The sequence below is a fragment of the Argiope bruennichi genome, chromosome 4, assembly GCF_947563725.1.
Source record: "Argiope bruennichi chromosome 4, qqArgBrue1.1, whole genome shotgun sequence".
In the NCBI taxonomy this organism is placed as follows: domain Eukaryota; kingdom Metazoa; phylum Arthropoda; class Arachnida; order Araneae; family Araneidae; genus Argiope; species Argiope bruennichi.
This window is the reverse complement of record NC_079154.1, coordinates 99413431-99429085: the sequence shown is the minus strand read 5'-3', so window position 1 is coordinate 99429085 and position 15655 is coordinate 99413431. Positions and strand designations below refer to the sequence as shown.

Genomic DNA, 15655 nt, shown 5'->3' with positions numbered 1-15655 from the left:
CTCATAAAGCGTGTTCGGTGATTTGAGGAAACTGGATCGCTGGAGGATCGTTTAAGGTCCAGACGACCAAATCTAAGGCAGACACATTTGGCGCGCGTTGCAACCCAAATGGAAACATTAGCGTAAGAATCCGTTGCAAGGGCAAGCAGTGCATGGGAAGCTGGCAGAAGCCAAGTTTCCATGGCCCCCTCGGTCTCCAAGTCTGACACCAGCAGACCATAAGGCTATGGGGAAATTTAAAAACCCGATCCCATCCATCCGATCTGTTGGAATTGAAAGATACAATCCGCCGAGAGCTGTCATGCATACAGCCAGACATGCTGCACTCTGCCGTTGCTAGATTTGTGACACGTCATAATAGGTAATCGCTTGTGGCGGTGGACATGTTGCACACATATTTCAATAATAAATGATTTGATAACATTATTTTTGTTATTTGTGTGTCTATTCTTTTATTTATCTCCGAAACGCCACCTATCGGCTGTTTTTGTAATTATTTTTTTTTCTTACCTAAAAAAAAATTCCCTTGACTTATCGATGCTAAATCTGCAACCCGTTTATTTATTTATTTATTTTATAATTTTACGGGTTTAATGAATTTTTAAAGGTTTTTTTAACCCCCCCCCTCCGGTGTATGCCAGCAAAATGAACGATATTACAAGTCTGAGGGCAGAATTTTAAAAGCGAAAGTGGTCCTATCTATAACACAAAATATTGCTATTTCTTTTATTTGTAGTGTTTATTTGCTATTAGAAAAGATGACATCATATAACATACATAGCCAATATTATATAATATAGACATAATATACCCAATATTTCAAGTTTATTTTAAAGGTTTCAACAAAAATAATATTTTTTTTGTGTAATTATTAAGCATTTATTTCATTATTATAATAATGCAAGCTTATATGTATTTTTGTATTACGAGACTGTGCATATAAAATCTCCTGAAGAAATAGCTTACAATAAAGAACCCGGACAAATGAAATGCAGATTCTATATATTAATCATTTTATTTTGATCAGTTCTATTTTAATGCTCTATTTCATTACCCCGTATTTCACACCAAAGGTAGAAGCTGCTATACTATGCAGAAGAGCGCATCTTTCTTTCTTTCTATCTTGTTTATTTGTTTGCTCTTTGTCATACTTCTTCACTAAAGACGTTTAAGATGCCATTTAAATGCATCTACTATGTTATGGTGTATCATAAACTGGGAACAGTGGTATAACTGATAGTGGTATAAAAATCCCTATCGTCGTTTTAAATTATTTTAAAAGTTAGTTTTTTTTGGGGGGGGTTCGTTTTTAAACTATTCGATTATTTTTCCATGTTGAAAGATTGATATGCAATCAAAATTTTAAAAAACAGAGGCAAAAATTGATTAAATAAAAAGGAGACACCAAAGGTTGAAGCTGCTTTCTGACCAACCCGAAAGACACGAAAATTAGCAGTTTACACAATAACGTAAGGCGTAAACCAAAGATCCTTTTCATTGAGTTTAGTGAGAGCTGGGTTGCTCTGGTTGAAGATAAGATTTGCGCTAACTGAAGCTAACTTTATCAAGTAAGAACATGATTTTATTTTGGTTTGAGGGTTTTGAAGCCATAAAATGCATGGACAGAAAATTGGCGATTTATCACTTTTGATGCATCAATTTTTCGCGTTTACGGTTATTAGAAAATGATAAAAAAGGCGCGAACGTCTGCTATTCCTGTTTGGCCAATAAAGGGCAGGGTTGTAAGAAATCATAGTTGAGATGGTGAAAAAAAAACAGCGCGTTCTAAATATTGACGCATGCGTAATCTGATTGTCACGTGATCGTTTCAAACCGATTTAAACTGGTTTTTTTTAACGAAAAAAAATTCTAGCACGGAGAAAAAAAAATTTTAAACTCGACCGATTTTGAGATGGTCAAAAACCATCGCTTTTCTAAGCATTGGAGATTGCGAAATATGGGTCATGTGAGAACATGATGAGTTTCTGTCAGATTGATATCAAGTGACTTTAAAAATAATTTTTTCACTTGATAACATGAAATTTGCAATAGCAAATGCAATATTTTGTTTATATTTGACTGTTGCCATTCAACGAGTAGTAAAAAGCGCTATTTCTGTACCACGTACGTTAGCGTTATATATATGTGGTAAATTAACTTCACGAGAGGGCGCTCTGCGTTCTTCCGGTGATAGCCAGTAGTCGGAGGGCAGAGTTCAGAGTTCACTAGACGAGGGGAGAGAACGGACGTCCGCCGAGAAGGGTGCGACCGGAAACCGAGAAGCCGCGATACTCTGAGAAAGGGCCGAAACTGGAATTCTTGCGTTGAAGGATTCCTTTGCAGATGCCAGTGAACCACGCGCAGGTGGGAAAGATCCTTTAAACAACATCAACTGTCCATCTTCATGTAATATAAATTCCTTCATCATTGAATTCTCATTTGTAAAATTCATCAGAATCATCATTTGTTAATCAAGAATAAAAAGATTAAGCTAATTCAAGTGGACTGATGCATTAAAACCCATCACACCCACAACCATGGGGGCTCGAAGCCGGTGAACAACAAATTTTAAAAGGTACTGTGCTACTTCTGTTTTATATTTATTCTGCCATATTTCTGAAAATGAGTATCTTAAATAATTTAAAGAAGTGTGATTTAAAAATACTTGCCGAAGAACTCGGTGAAACTGTGTCAGAAAATGCTAAAATTTTGGAACTTAAGAAATTAATTGAGAATTCTGATGTTTTTAAAACGGATGAAGAATTTGTCCGTGGCGTCATCAAATCGATCGTTGAGGATCATACGGCTAAGGCAGTTACTGAACAATCCAAGTTAGAGATTGAAAGATTGAAATTGGCCCGACTCGAGAAAGAGATTGAGCTAGAAAAATTGAAAAAACAATCATTGCCTAGTGAGCGATCAAACGTGCCTTTAAGTGTTGAAAATTTAATAAGAAGTATTAAAACACTAACAATTTCTGTTCCTGATAAACCCGAGGCATTGCATTTGTTTTTTACTTCCTTAGAAAAGGCATTTATTACTAAAGAAGTTCCTAAAGACTTACAAGCTGAGATATTAATTAATTTGCTAGGGGTTAAAGCTAATAATGTTTTAACGTATGCAACTGAGCAGGATTTGTCGGATTATGAAAAATTAAAAGAGTTATTTTTAGCTGAATTTCAGCCGACACCTCGAGAATGTCTTAGTAATTTTAAAAATGCTCAACGTTTACCAAACGAATCGCATGTTCAATTTGCATCGCGATTAACTGCAACATTTGATTACTATTGTCAGGTAAGAGAAGTAAAAAGAGATTTTAAAAAATTATTTGATCTAATTGTTGCTAATAAATTGTTCGAAACTTTGGATTTCAAAACTAAAGAATATATAGGTATTCGCGAAGGAAAAACGTGGCTTCCGCCAACTCAGTTAGGTCGCGAATGTGATTTATTTTTTTCATCTCGGGGTAAATCGTTATCTGAAGTCAGTAATTCTAATGTACATAGTAGTGAAACGAAAGCATCAAGGTTTCAGAAACAGGCAATGAAAAGCGAATCATTCCGTCGAAACAAAAATCAAAATGTTAAACCGGAAAGGATTTGTTATGTATGCGGGGGAAAGGGGGAAAACTTTCATTTCGCTCGTAACTGTCTAAAACGATTAGAAAAATCTGCAAATGAAAGTGAGACAGAAAACAAATTTGTTATATCGGGAATTGGAACTAAGCCAAAAAATATGCTAGAATATATTGATATTTTTGTGGATGGAAAAAAAGTAATATTTCTAAAAGATTCTGGAAGTGAACTTATAATTGTGAACAAATCATTTTTTCCTATCAAAAAAACAACGGGAAATATACAAGTTGAAACTTGTTTTGGAAATGAAATTTCTGCTCAAACTGCAACCTTTTCATTTGCTTTTAATGAAGAATGTAAACCCGTTGAGATTGAGGCAGTTATAAGTGATCAATTAGTAATGGAGGGAATTTTCCCGCCAAAATGTCTGAGTCTTATTCAGAATAATGAATTGGTAAGCACCGAAAATAAACAGGTAGATGCATTGAGCAGGAATGCAGTGTGCATGGTCACCCGTTCCCAAAGGAAAATTACATCTAAGATCGCAACTGCACAAGAATCTGACGAACGTATGCAATTGTTGAAAACTCTGGTCGAGAAAGAACTCAAAGATGGACGTGAACTCATCGTTGTACCGGAAACGATGGAACTAGAGGTCATTCGCGGGACAGGTGTGAAGATGCAAAACAAAACGGACCTAAGAATCAAAGAAATCCTAGATCAAGAATTCTTGCACTCCATGATTCAAGAAAAAGAAACAATTCGTGAGGAGGCCAAAGCAAATATCTTCAAAATTAAATAAGAGAACCGACGGCAATATAACAAACATCGTAGAATTGCCCCACTCTATAAAATAAACGACTTGGTAGCAATTAAAAGAACCCAGCTAGGAGAAGGTCTGAAGCTAAGACCTAAGTTCCTTGGACCTTACAAAGTGGTCAAGATAAAGCCACATGATCGTTACGACGTAGCAAAAGTAGGATCTCATGAAGGGCCTGAGACAACTTCCACTTCAGCTGATCACATGAAGCCCTGGACTGATGCAGTTGCAACTTGAGATCAATACATTTCTTTTTTTTCATCATCACCCTTTTTTGTTTTTGTTTTTATTTCTATCCTTTGTCTTCAATATCCTCTCTTTTTTTTTCTCCTTCATTTGTGTGTTTCAGAGTTCGGAGGACCTCACATGTCGATGGCCGAGCGATGTGGTAAATTAACTTCACGAGAGGGCGCTCTGCGTTCTTCCGGTGATAGCCAGCAGTCGGAGGGCAGAGTTCAGAGTTCACTAGACGAGGGGAGAGAACGGACGTCCGCCGAGAAGGGTGCGACCGGAAACCGAGAAGCCGCGATACTCTGAGAAAGGGCCGAAACTGGAATTCTTGCGTTGAAGGATTCCTTTGCAGATGCCAGTGAACCACGCGCAGGTGGGAAAGATCCTTTAAACAACATCAACTGTCCATCTTCATGTAATATAAATTCCTTCATCATTGAATTCTCATTTGTAAAATTCATCAGAATCATCATTTGTTAATCAAGAATAAAAAGATTAAGCTAATTCAAGTGGACTGATGCATTAAAACCCATCACACCCACATATATATATATATAAAACGTTTCTCATCTATACACGGATCAGATTATTTTCAAGAATATGCGATAATGATTGAAAAAAAGCTCAGTAATTTTATTTGCTTTTCGCATCACTCCAAAAGCTTTTGAGCAACAATCTGCCGTCATCTTTTAATTAAAAGAATACCTAACAGTCGTCGATTAATGGCATTATTAAACAAATTTTAAGAAAACCTAAGACAATATTGTCACGTATAGGTAAAAAACTATGCCGTTAGTTTAAACAAACAATTAGATTTATTAGAACGAACCAACTCTGAGAACGAGACTGAGAACTTTTATACATACATAGAATGCTCTGCTTTTATACAAACATAGTATGTTCGAGCACAATCCATTCTGAATATTTAAGAAAGATCTAGAATCATCCAGATATTAGATAAACAATAAATTACAATTTAAATTTAAAAAAAGTTCAATCTTTGTATAAAACAAATTGACTAGGATTCGAAGCACAGACCAACCGATCTTAAACGAGATGCTCTGCCTACTGAGCCACAGCGATTGCGAGCTATTCTGACTTATGCGGAAATATTTATTCCTATGAAATATAGAATGTGTATCGGATTTATAATTTCAGAGACATTTTGAATAACCTTGGCTTCATTTAACCGGGATTTTACTGTACAAATTTAAAAGCATAGAACTATAAAAAAAATTCATGTCGTAGAAACAACTGATTTAGCAGATATGATGTGTAAAATACAATTACCTTTGTATTTCTTTTTGTTCTCCACCAAAAGATGCAACGGTGCGCATAGAAGACAATGCTTCTTCAGCTACAGCTCCTGCAGCTCCATATGCTTCAGATTCTTCCCTTGAAGCAGAAGCTTGAACCTGGCAATAATACAGTTGAATGTTGCTTATTTAGAATTTGTTTTAATAAAATGATTGTAGATAATATTACTGAAATATAATGAATCATTATCTTAACAACTTATTATCATTACTTTCGAACTTCTAACAACAATAGAGATAAATTTAACACATTGCATATGGATCACGAGATTTCTCGTTTTTAGCTGGCTGGGTTCTCATTGTGGCCGTGTCACGAGATATCTCGCTTTCAGGTTTTTTCGGTTAAATCGATGCATAACGAACCACAGGCAAATATTTAGCACATTATGGACCGTAAAGAAATCTGTACGACATACACCTGGGATTGTACGTTTTAGGACAAACTTGTACGTTCTATAGCCATCATAACTTTGTTACTTATGAAACAAAAACAAAGGAATGCTCAAAACGAGAAAGCTTGTGAGCGGTCCATATTAGATGGGATGCGAAATAAGAGAAAAGTCGTGAACGGTCCTTAATGTCTTAAAACAAGATACTGCTGCAAATCGTGCCGCTCACCATTGCATAAGGGAATATGCTTTACCAAATACCACACTCAAAAGCATTATTGAAATCTGTGAAATAAAAAATAGTTAAAATGCAAAAAAATCTTATATAATAAATACATGTATAAAATAAATAGTAATATTTAAGAATACTTTATGTAGACATAATACCAAATGTAAATTAAAAATGTGCATATATACATACTATTACTTACCAAGCATGCATCTAGAGCATTCAAAAATATGCGGCCCTGGGAGCGCGTTTGAGCCCGCAGAGCGCCGTACGCAATGTGTTAAAAATAAAATATGGCAGGAATTTTATTAAAATAAAAAAGATAATCGAATTTTGCTGTTGTTTTTGGTGCTTATAGCAGTTGTCATAGACATGCCAGCTGATGATGTCATCGATTTTAAGCCGAGTTTTGGCGTCTCTTGTTTCAGTAACGCCATCTAGGGCCAAGAGTACGTCTTAGCTACTGATGCGTCACACCCCTTTTCACGGGGAGGACTTCATTCATACATTTCATTCATTCATCCACAGATCGCAATTTAGACTTGAATCAGAGAACGATCACCTCTTATCCAGTACCACCCGAGTAGCATTGTCTCGACCTGGATGACTTTGTGGCTACGGCAGATTTATACTTGCACAGCTACTATATACACGCATATCCAATTTTAAATTGCTAAACTAGAATTTCATGCTCTGATTCCCCAAGCAGAAAAACAGATACATTAATTAAATAACTAGTTTCTATAGCAAACATATACATGGATGAATTTTCTTAAAGGCTCAATATATGCAATGAATCACTTGAGATTGTTTTAAACATATGTTTCATATTAAAAGACATACGAACCTGTAAAAAAACCTCACATATTCGACACATTCCATGTAACGTTCACAGAAACCCTTTTATCATTAAATAACAAAAACATTCAATACATTATACTTTTTTAATGTCATTTCATTTTTTACATATTTAGAACTCCCATTGAAAATACATTATTTGTATATTTTAAATTAAATTCAGTAAAGAACATTTGTAAGTTAATGTCCAAGCATATAATGAATTTAAAAACTTCAATGTGTGCTATTCAAAATAAAATATTAAATTCCAATAAATATATTATAAAATCAACCAAGAAATAGAACTTTACTTTTGATAGAAGACCTTGGGCTACTGTTAAAATAGGTGTTAAGGAAAATGTGACCAAAGCCAATTTCCAACCGTAATACATTCCACATACAACACTAAGGGCACTTGTAGATAATAAAAAGGTGCAAATTCCCACTTTTTCACCAATGCCTTCTTCAATTTTCTTTAGATCGCTGAAATGATATAAATGCAGTTTCACAAAATAATCTTCAAAAAAATCAGTAATTAAATTTTAAGATGCATTTTAAAAGAATATGTTTGATTTACCTAATATCAACTTGTATACATGGATTTGTACAAAGTAAATGAATATATCATTTCACATGAATTTTCTATATTTTAAAAGTTATTTGTGTATTTATATTTAATATTAAATAGTTACTGGAGGAGTGGAGATTATTCAATCCTAGATACGCTATCTACCAATAAATATTGGGCATCCATGCGAATGAGGATATCTGTTGTCCTCATCTATGTCCCGACTTCTGTGTTTAGGTATCAGATAGGAAAATTGGCAATAGTCGCATGCAAGATGTCACAAAATTCAGAGCAGACTAACTTCATAAAAGCTTAATTGTCAGATATCATAGAAATGGCCAATACTAAAGGGACATATCTAGTGAGTTAAACATTTCAAAATAGGCAGTGACTTTTGTGAATAAGAAGTAAATATGAGTGGTGATGAATAAATATGAGTGGAAAGTGCTTAGGCCCGGAAAACCTTTGGAACTAAGAGGTAGAGACCGACGAGTGCTCTCCAAAGAACTTCGGAAAACCCTCAACAAACCGATGGCTCACATACTCCAGAAATTCCAACAATCTTCCGAGACTGTTGTTTCGATAGATACCATCAGCAAGGAAGCACATTTGCTAGGTTCCATGCTAGTGCTACCGCCCATAAGCTTTGATTACAAAATCCAATAGCGTTGTTCGGTTGAGGTGGTGCAAGGAACGTTGAAATTGGACCGTAGATGAGTGGAAACAGGTTCTTTGGAGTGATGAATCAAGGTTCAATCTCTAACAGTCAGATGGTAGAGTCTGGGTTTGGTGTATGCATAGAGAACGCCTTTTGCTAGAATGCATTGTGCCTACAGTAAAGTTTGGCGGAGATCTGGGGATGTTTCTCGTGGTATGAACTGGGACCCTTGATCCCAATTCATGGTAAATTCATCTCTAATTCCTACTCCACTATTCTAAACAACAATGTGCTTCTTGTACTGTGACAATTTTACAGGATGTATCATTGTATATCCAGGATGACAACGCCACTTGTCATGTTGAGAGATCAACCATGGATTGGTATGAGGACAATAGGGTGAACCGACTGGCCTGGCCTGCCAAGAGTCCAGACTTGAATCCTATAGAAAACCTCTGGAATGAGTTGAATCGCCTAATTAAGGAGTGAGATAATGTCCAAAATCGATGAAAGAACTTACATTTATTCTTCAAGCTGAGAGAGAAAAATTACCACTGTCCATCATCCAAACACTTGGGGAAAGTATGTTCTAGAAGATAAAGACTGTCATTGCCTCAGATGGAGGCTCTTCCAACTATTGAATGTAAATAAATTGTGTTTATCTCTTTTATCACAGATGTCCAAATATTTACTGGTAGATAGTGTATATTTCTGCAGAGATTATGAATTGACGACAATTTCGAAAACCAGATTTTTCGAAAATATTTGTTTGAGAAGTGCAAGGTTTCGAGGTACTTGTGAAACACAAAATTTCCAGAAACTTCCAAAAACCAAAAATTCCAGAAACAAAATTATAAAAGATAGATCATTCTATTTTAATTTAATTTTTAAGTTGGCAAAGCTATTGAATGCAGTGAAACCTAGTGAGGTAAGCGAAATTATTGTTATTAGATTCCATTTTATAGAATGGTTCATTCTGAATTATTGTAGAATTATATAAATATACTACTTCACACATTTGAATAGGGGACATTTAACTGTAAAAATCTTCTATATAAATTATTTTAATTTTAAAAAAAGGGCATCAACATTTTCAACTCCTTTCCAAATGAAAGAATGTACATAAGTGTAAAATGGAAAACAAAATTATTATTTTTTAATTTATATATATATAATTTAAATCTTGATTTATTTCTTAATTTATGTCTTAATTTGGGTCATATTAACTTCATTCTAAAATTCTTCATTTCCTGATTAGATTTCATCTTTTTATTTAACAAATGCCACGCGCTCTCTTTAAAATTGCTGAAGTCAGCAGGTTCTCACACTCCGACTGAAGAAATAAAAATCCTTAATGTTTGCAATATTCTTTTAAAGATACCAAAATTTCCATATCCTAAACAGACACGTGTCCCTATCAAAATAATAACCCTATCAAAATCTCATTGTAAAAATCATTGAAGTGAAAATTTCGCTCTCTTTTGGTCTTCTGTTCTTGTATTGAGAAGTAGACACGTATCTTGTCGCTTCTTCCTTGTATATAAAGTATGCCTCCGGGGAAAGAATAAATCGAATTTTTTTAAACTGCAAATATGTCTTCGATTCGGCCATGCAACTGCAAAATTTTTCATTAGCTTTTCCTCATTTCACTCTTGTGACGTTCTTTGTGATGTGTTTCGTCGCTTCTGATAATCGTAGAGAATTAATTAAAAACGGTATTATAATATTATTATCGTGTAACATATAGTTCCAGTTCACTTTGAAAAATATTTGATTTATTTGCAAGTGATGTATCTAAATAAGGATTTTAATATATTACGCAGTAAGAAGGTAAATGATGAAAATAATTATGAGAAAAGTCCACAATAAAAAGAATATTGAGAAAAAATATCAAATTCAGTAATTATATGATAAAATATTCCCAGCCACATTATTTCGAAAACAATAAAATTGCATTCTTTCTTGTCTGTTAGTATCTTGAAAACGGAATATAATTCCTTGCGTATTTTCTTTTCTTCCTCTTTTAAAATTCGCGCATGAAAAATTAAACTATTGTAAAAGTATGCAATTATAAAGCTTTTTAAAGGAAAAACTCATTTTTAAATGCTTTATAAAATGCAAATATATTATGAAATTTGTATAACAAATAAGAACATATCTCAAATTGTGATCACATAAATTAATCATTATAAATTTTGAAATCAAACATAACTGAAGAGAATAACTCTTAAAAAATTTTATAAAATTATAGACAAATTTGATATGATTTTAAATCCTTCATCATCTCTTCACATAATATCGCTATCATGAAGTTTGGAATTGGAAAAATTCTGATATTGGATGTTGGTTGTCAAATTCAGTACTAGTAATTTAATATCTGAAGATAACTATTATTATATAAAAAATTAATTCGTTAAATAATTAAACTTAACTAAATTTATCCTTATTAATCTTTGATTATTACAAGCATTTTATTTTCTTGTTTGAATTTATTTCTACAACTACATGGTTTATAAAATGGTATGATAAAAATTCTTACATCAGAAAAAAGATGTTAAAATTTTAAAAGGTAAAAGAAACCCTTTTTTAGATAATACTAGCTTTTAGCCGCGATTTCGTTCGCGTGGAAATTTTGATGTGTATGTATGAGAACTGACAATCTGATCAACACTCGGCAGTGTCTCTCTTTAGTCGTTGTTTTTTGGTAATGTTGCATGTTGAGGTATGTTCGCTTGCAAGATTAAGCTGTAATTTGAAAACGGAATGCTCAATATGGCCACTGTTAAGCAAAGTTGCAGCAATGCCAGAGGAAGATACAGCCAGAGCTATATTGCGGTCCTTGCGGAGTTGGGCTAGCAGGAGAGTCAGCACAAATGTCTTACCCCTACCCTCTGGTGCGTGAAGAAAGAATAATCCCTCCTCTCCACTATTTACTCGGTTCAGAATCGTTTCGTAGATTTGACGCTGTTCGGAAAGTAATCGTAGTATTAATTCATTGACCTGATATTCTAAAACCGCTGTGTTGTAGTTTAGCTCCTTCATAATTTTGCTTGATAATTCCCCTCTTCGCTGCGTTGGGGGTAGGCCGAAATCAGTGGGACATTTACCAAATATGGAAATCATTTTATCCTCAATCAATACCAAAGCTTCGTTAATGATTAGGTTAATGTGAATGCCATCCATCCTATGCACGATATCTTTTGATAAAACGTCCTTGTATTTATCCCATAGCTGGAGGGGGTTTGAAGTTCGCAAGTGCTCTCTAAAATTGAAAACAGGTCTTCTATCTACTTTCATAGCCCGAGCTTTTTTACTCCTCTTCGAAATATTAGATTTTCGTTTTCTGGGCATTTCGAAAAACTATCAAATAATAACAAATCAAAAAATTAAAACTAGCCTAAAAACCAATGCACTTAAAACTATAAGCATGTGCGAAAAATATATAATTAACATAAATACAATTTAGTTACAAAAACACACAACTAACCTAAATGCAATTGATTTACATTGTAACCTGAAATAAAACAAAACAGCGAGTCCGTATTTCTTTAAAATCAAGTCAAGTCTATTTTATTTATCGATCGAGATTGAGAAAGCTACAACAATATAATACACATAATTTTTTAACTTTTAACTAAAATGAAAACACAGTTGTCAACAATCAGAACACACTGCGCATGCGTGAATTTTCAACACCAGTTGAAGTCACGTAAATGCGTGAATTTTGTACACCAGTTGGGGTAACGCAATGCAGAATAGAAATTTTAAATTTCCTTTAATCTGTTTCATTTTAATTTAAAAGCACTTTAGAATGAATCCGAAAGATCGATTAATTAACAATGTTTAATTTTAAATGCATCAAACGCCAAGAAAATAAACAAAATCCTTTGAAATAATCGGTCGAAAATATATTAAGCCTAACCTCATTATAGTGGGGGGAAAAAACTGAATTCTTACTCATTTTTGGCGGGATTTTGCCTAAGATTTTTGGCGGGAAAGTTAGTTTTTAATGAATAAAACACTAACCACTCAATTAACCGGAATGATTCATAGTCTATGTCCTATTATGGACTATAATCTATGTATATATATATATATATATATATATATATATATATATATATATATAAAGCACTAACTTACATGGCATAGAAATCGTGCTTATTATTTATTCTAGAATGGCAACATTCAAATATCAACAAACCATCATACTAATTTCAGACTACTTTATTCATTAAATATTTTTACAGGTGCATTAAAAACAACGCTTCACCCAGCTAATTAATGGAACTGCAAATATTATTAGAAATATTTTGGAGATGTTTCTCTAAAATTATATTTCTAAAGATAATTTTATTAAAAATAATTTTTATTTCTGAAAATTAATTTTACTGTCCAACAATTTTCTCTTTAAAAGAAATAATATTTTTAATTCATTTTAATATATTATCTGGACAAATGCTTTTAAATGCCAATAAGGAATTCAAACGCCTGTTTTTACCAGCCATTAACTCAGTAATAGGATTTTCATTTATATATATATATATATATATATATATATATATATATATATATATATATATATATAATCAAATGACAAATTAATCTTTTAACAAACTAAAACGTTTATAAAATGGATGAAAGCACTGGTCGCCAAAGACGGCTAGTATTATTTAAAAGAGGATTGTATTGATTAGTAATATTTATCTAAATAAGGGTTGTATTAAGAAGTAATATTAATTAAAATAATAGGTATTTTGGGATTATCCCGTCGACATGTCAGCGCTCGCGAAAATGCGCCATTCCTTTCGCTACCTTTTGGCGATAATATCAGGTTTGGCGAAAATAGTCGACAGGATAATCCCAAAGTACTAAATAATATAATATTGTGTAAATTATTGAAGTAAAAGGTAATTTTCTTAATTTATATGATTGCATTTCATGGCAATACTCACCCAGTCATGGCACTAGCAAAATCTCCTGTTTGATGAGTATCAAAATAGGAAATATCCTGTTTGAGTATCGAGGTCATGAACAAACAGCGTATTTTGTAAGCCTGATTTGCTGCACTCAAACCGAAGGCGCATACAATGATATATTGGATTACAAGAACCATGAAACCCAATGCTGCACAATACAAACACAGTTCGCCAACTCCATCTAAGAAATCATCGGAATAAGTCCTGCAAAACATAAGACAAAATTCAATTCAACCTGAAAATTTACTAAATAGATACAAAAATGATGCAAATTTCAGATAAAGATTTTTTTTTTCAGATTTAAATAACTCACGAGTTTTTGTTGGGATCAGTTGTATTAACAGTTGCATGTTGTACAAAGGTATTCAGAAAATTGCCAAACACAATTTGCACTGTTGGGAATACCGTTCCAGCAACCAATGCCGTGATGAATCCTACAACCATAAGTACTTTGTCCCATCCAGCTGAATACCTAAACTAAAATAAAGCAATTCAATTTTAATATCTATTAGGAATGTAAATGCATTTTCTAAATAAATAATATCTAAATTATTATTAAAGAGTATTTAAATAAGTCACCACAAAACACTTTTTTAATTGTCTCTAATATTTTTTTAATTATTGGAAACCCTTATTTAAATTAAGTTTTAGTTAAGATATAATATAAAATTAGCGACGAACAGATACTTTCATGACGCACACACACAAAAAAAATATTAAATATATAAAATTTAAATCTGCTATCTCAAATTTCAAATTATTATTTTTAAGTCTTTGCTTGTCTTAATTAATTTAAGTCATTAAGTAGTAGTTTAAACCGGTTTGAAATAATCACGTAACTATGAGATTACGCATACTGCAATATTTAGAAAACATTCGGGTTTTTTTTTTTTCCCCTACCCATTTCAAAATCGTTCGAGCTCCAAAACTTTTTTTCAAGGCCAGAATTCTTTTTTTTTTTTTTTTTGAAAAAATAGGGTTTTAAAATGGTTTGGAATAATGACGTGGCTATTGTATTGCTTAATCGTCAACTTTTAGAAAAGCAATGGTTTTTTTTTCCTATCTCAGAATCATTTGAACTTCAAAACATTTTTTGCAGGCTAAAAAAATTTACGAATTTTAATTATACTATAAAAACTATATAACTTTATATACCTCTTCTCGCTTGTTCGCGTTCACTCCCATCTTCTTCTATGAGCTTCTTTAGGCGTTAGTAATTCCTTATCACCTTGCCCTTTATTGGCCACGGGGGAGAATCGGGTATACTTAGGACATTCGTGTCAAAATGTAACTTTTTGTTAGCAATAAGTCTTCACATCTGACAACCTTTTTAATCATTTTCTAATAACCCTTAAAGTAAATAAGCGATATTTCAAAGCCGATAAATCGCCAATAATTTTGTCCGCGCATTTTGAGGCTTCAAACCGAAATTACATTATGTTCTCACAGAATAATAAAAATTACAGATGATAATAGATAATCGAAACTATTTGCTTTTTGAATCGTTCTATCATTAAACAAAACAAGGAAATTCTGTCCCGTACTTAATAGTAATTACTAATAAATATACTTACCAAGGCAAAAAATGAAACAGGTGGTATTTCCAAAGATTTTTTGTCATCTTCCTCCCCATCTCTGGAAAAAAAAAATGGCAAATTAAACACTATCTAAAAGAATAAGGTCATATCCTTATTATATATTTCATGCCATTAATAATTTTGAAATGAAAGCATAATAGTAAACTCGAAACATTCGCGGTGAAATGAGATTCCTCTAATTTCGCCAGAATCAAATGGCAAAGGGGGGGGGGAATTTCAGCTCAGTAAAATCATTTTGATAGAAAGGCATTCCATGCTTTTAACTTACTACTTCAAATATATCTTGTAAGCTAGCCTTTGTCTTTTTCTTCCGCTCTTTGTGTAGTATGTTTTGATTAACAGAGAGACATAAAATACATTAGATACTGAGCGGGAAAGGTGTTGCCATTTCGTTCTGTGAAAGTTTGACGAATCTTATTTCGCAACAATATTGTTAACTTTTATATTTCCAATGA

The 15655-nt window shown here is 33.0% G+C and overlaps 1 protein-coding gene across 1 annotated transcript in view; it reads right to left on the bottom strand.

The window, feature by feature from the left end:
* The window catches only part of LOC129965747 (ATP-dependent translocase ABCB1-like), a 64243-nt gene that overhangs the window by 40843 nt on the left and 7745 nt on the right, over positions 1-15655 (bottom strand). The window contains exons 2-6 of the mRNA XM_056079899.1: positions 15177-15237; positions 13916-14079; positions 13579-13806; positions 7709-7880; positions 5917-6041 (exon numbers count right to left, since the gene is read on the bottom strand). Coding sequence (XP_055935874.1) covers positions 5917-6041; positions 7709-7880; positions 13579-13806; positions 13916-14079; positions 15177-15237 — 750 coding nt within the window. The remainder of the gene's footprint in view (positions 1-5916; positions 6042-7708; positions 7881-13578; positions 13807-13915; positions 14080-15176; positions 15238-15655) is intronic.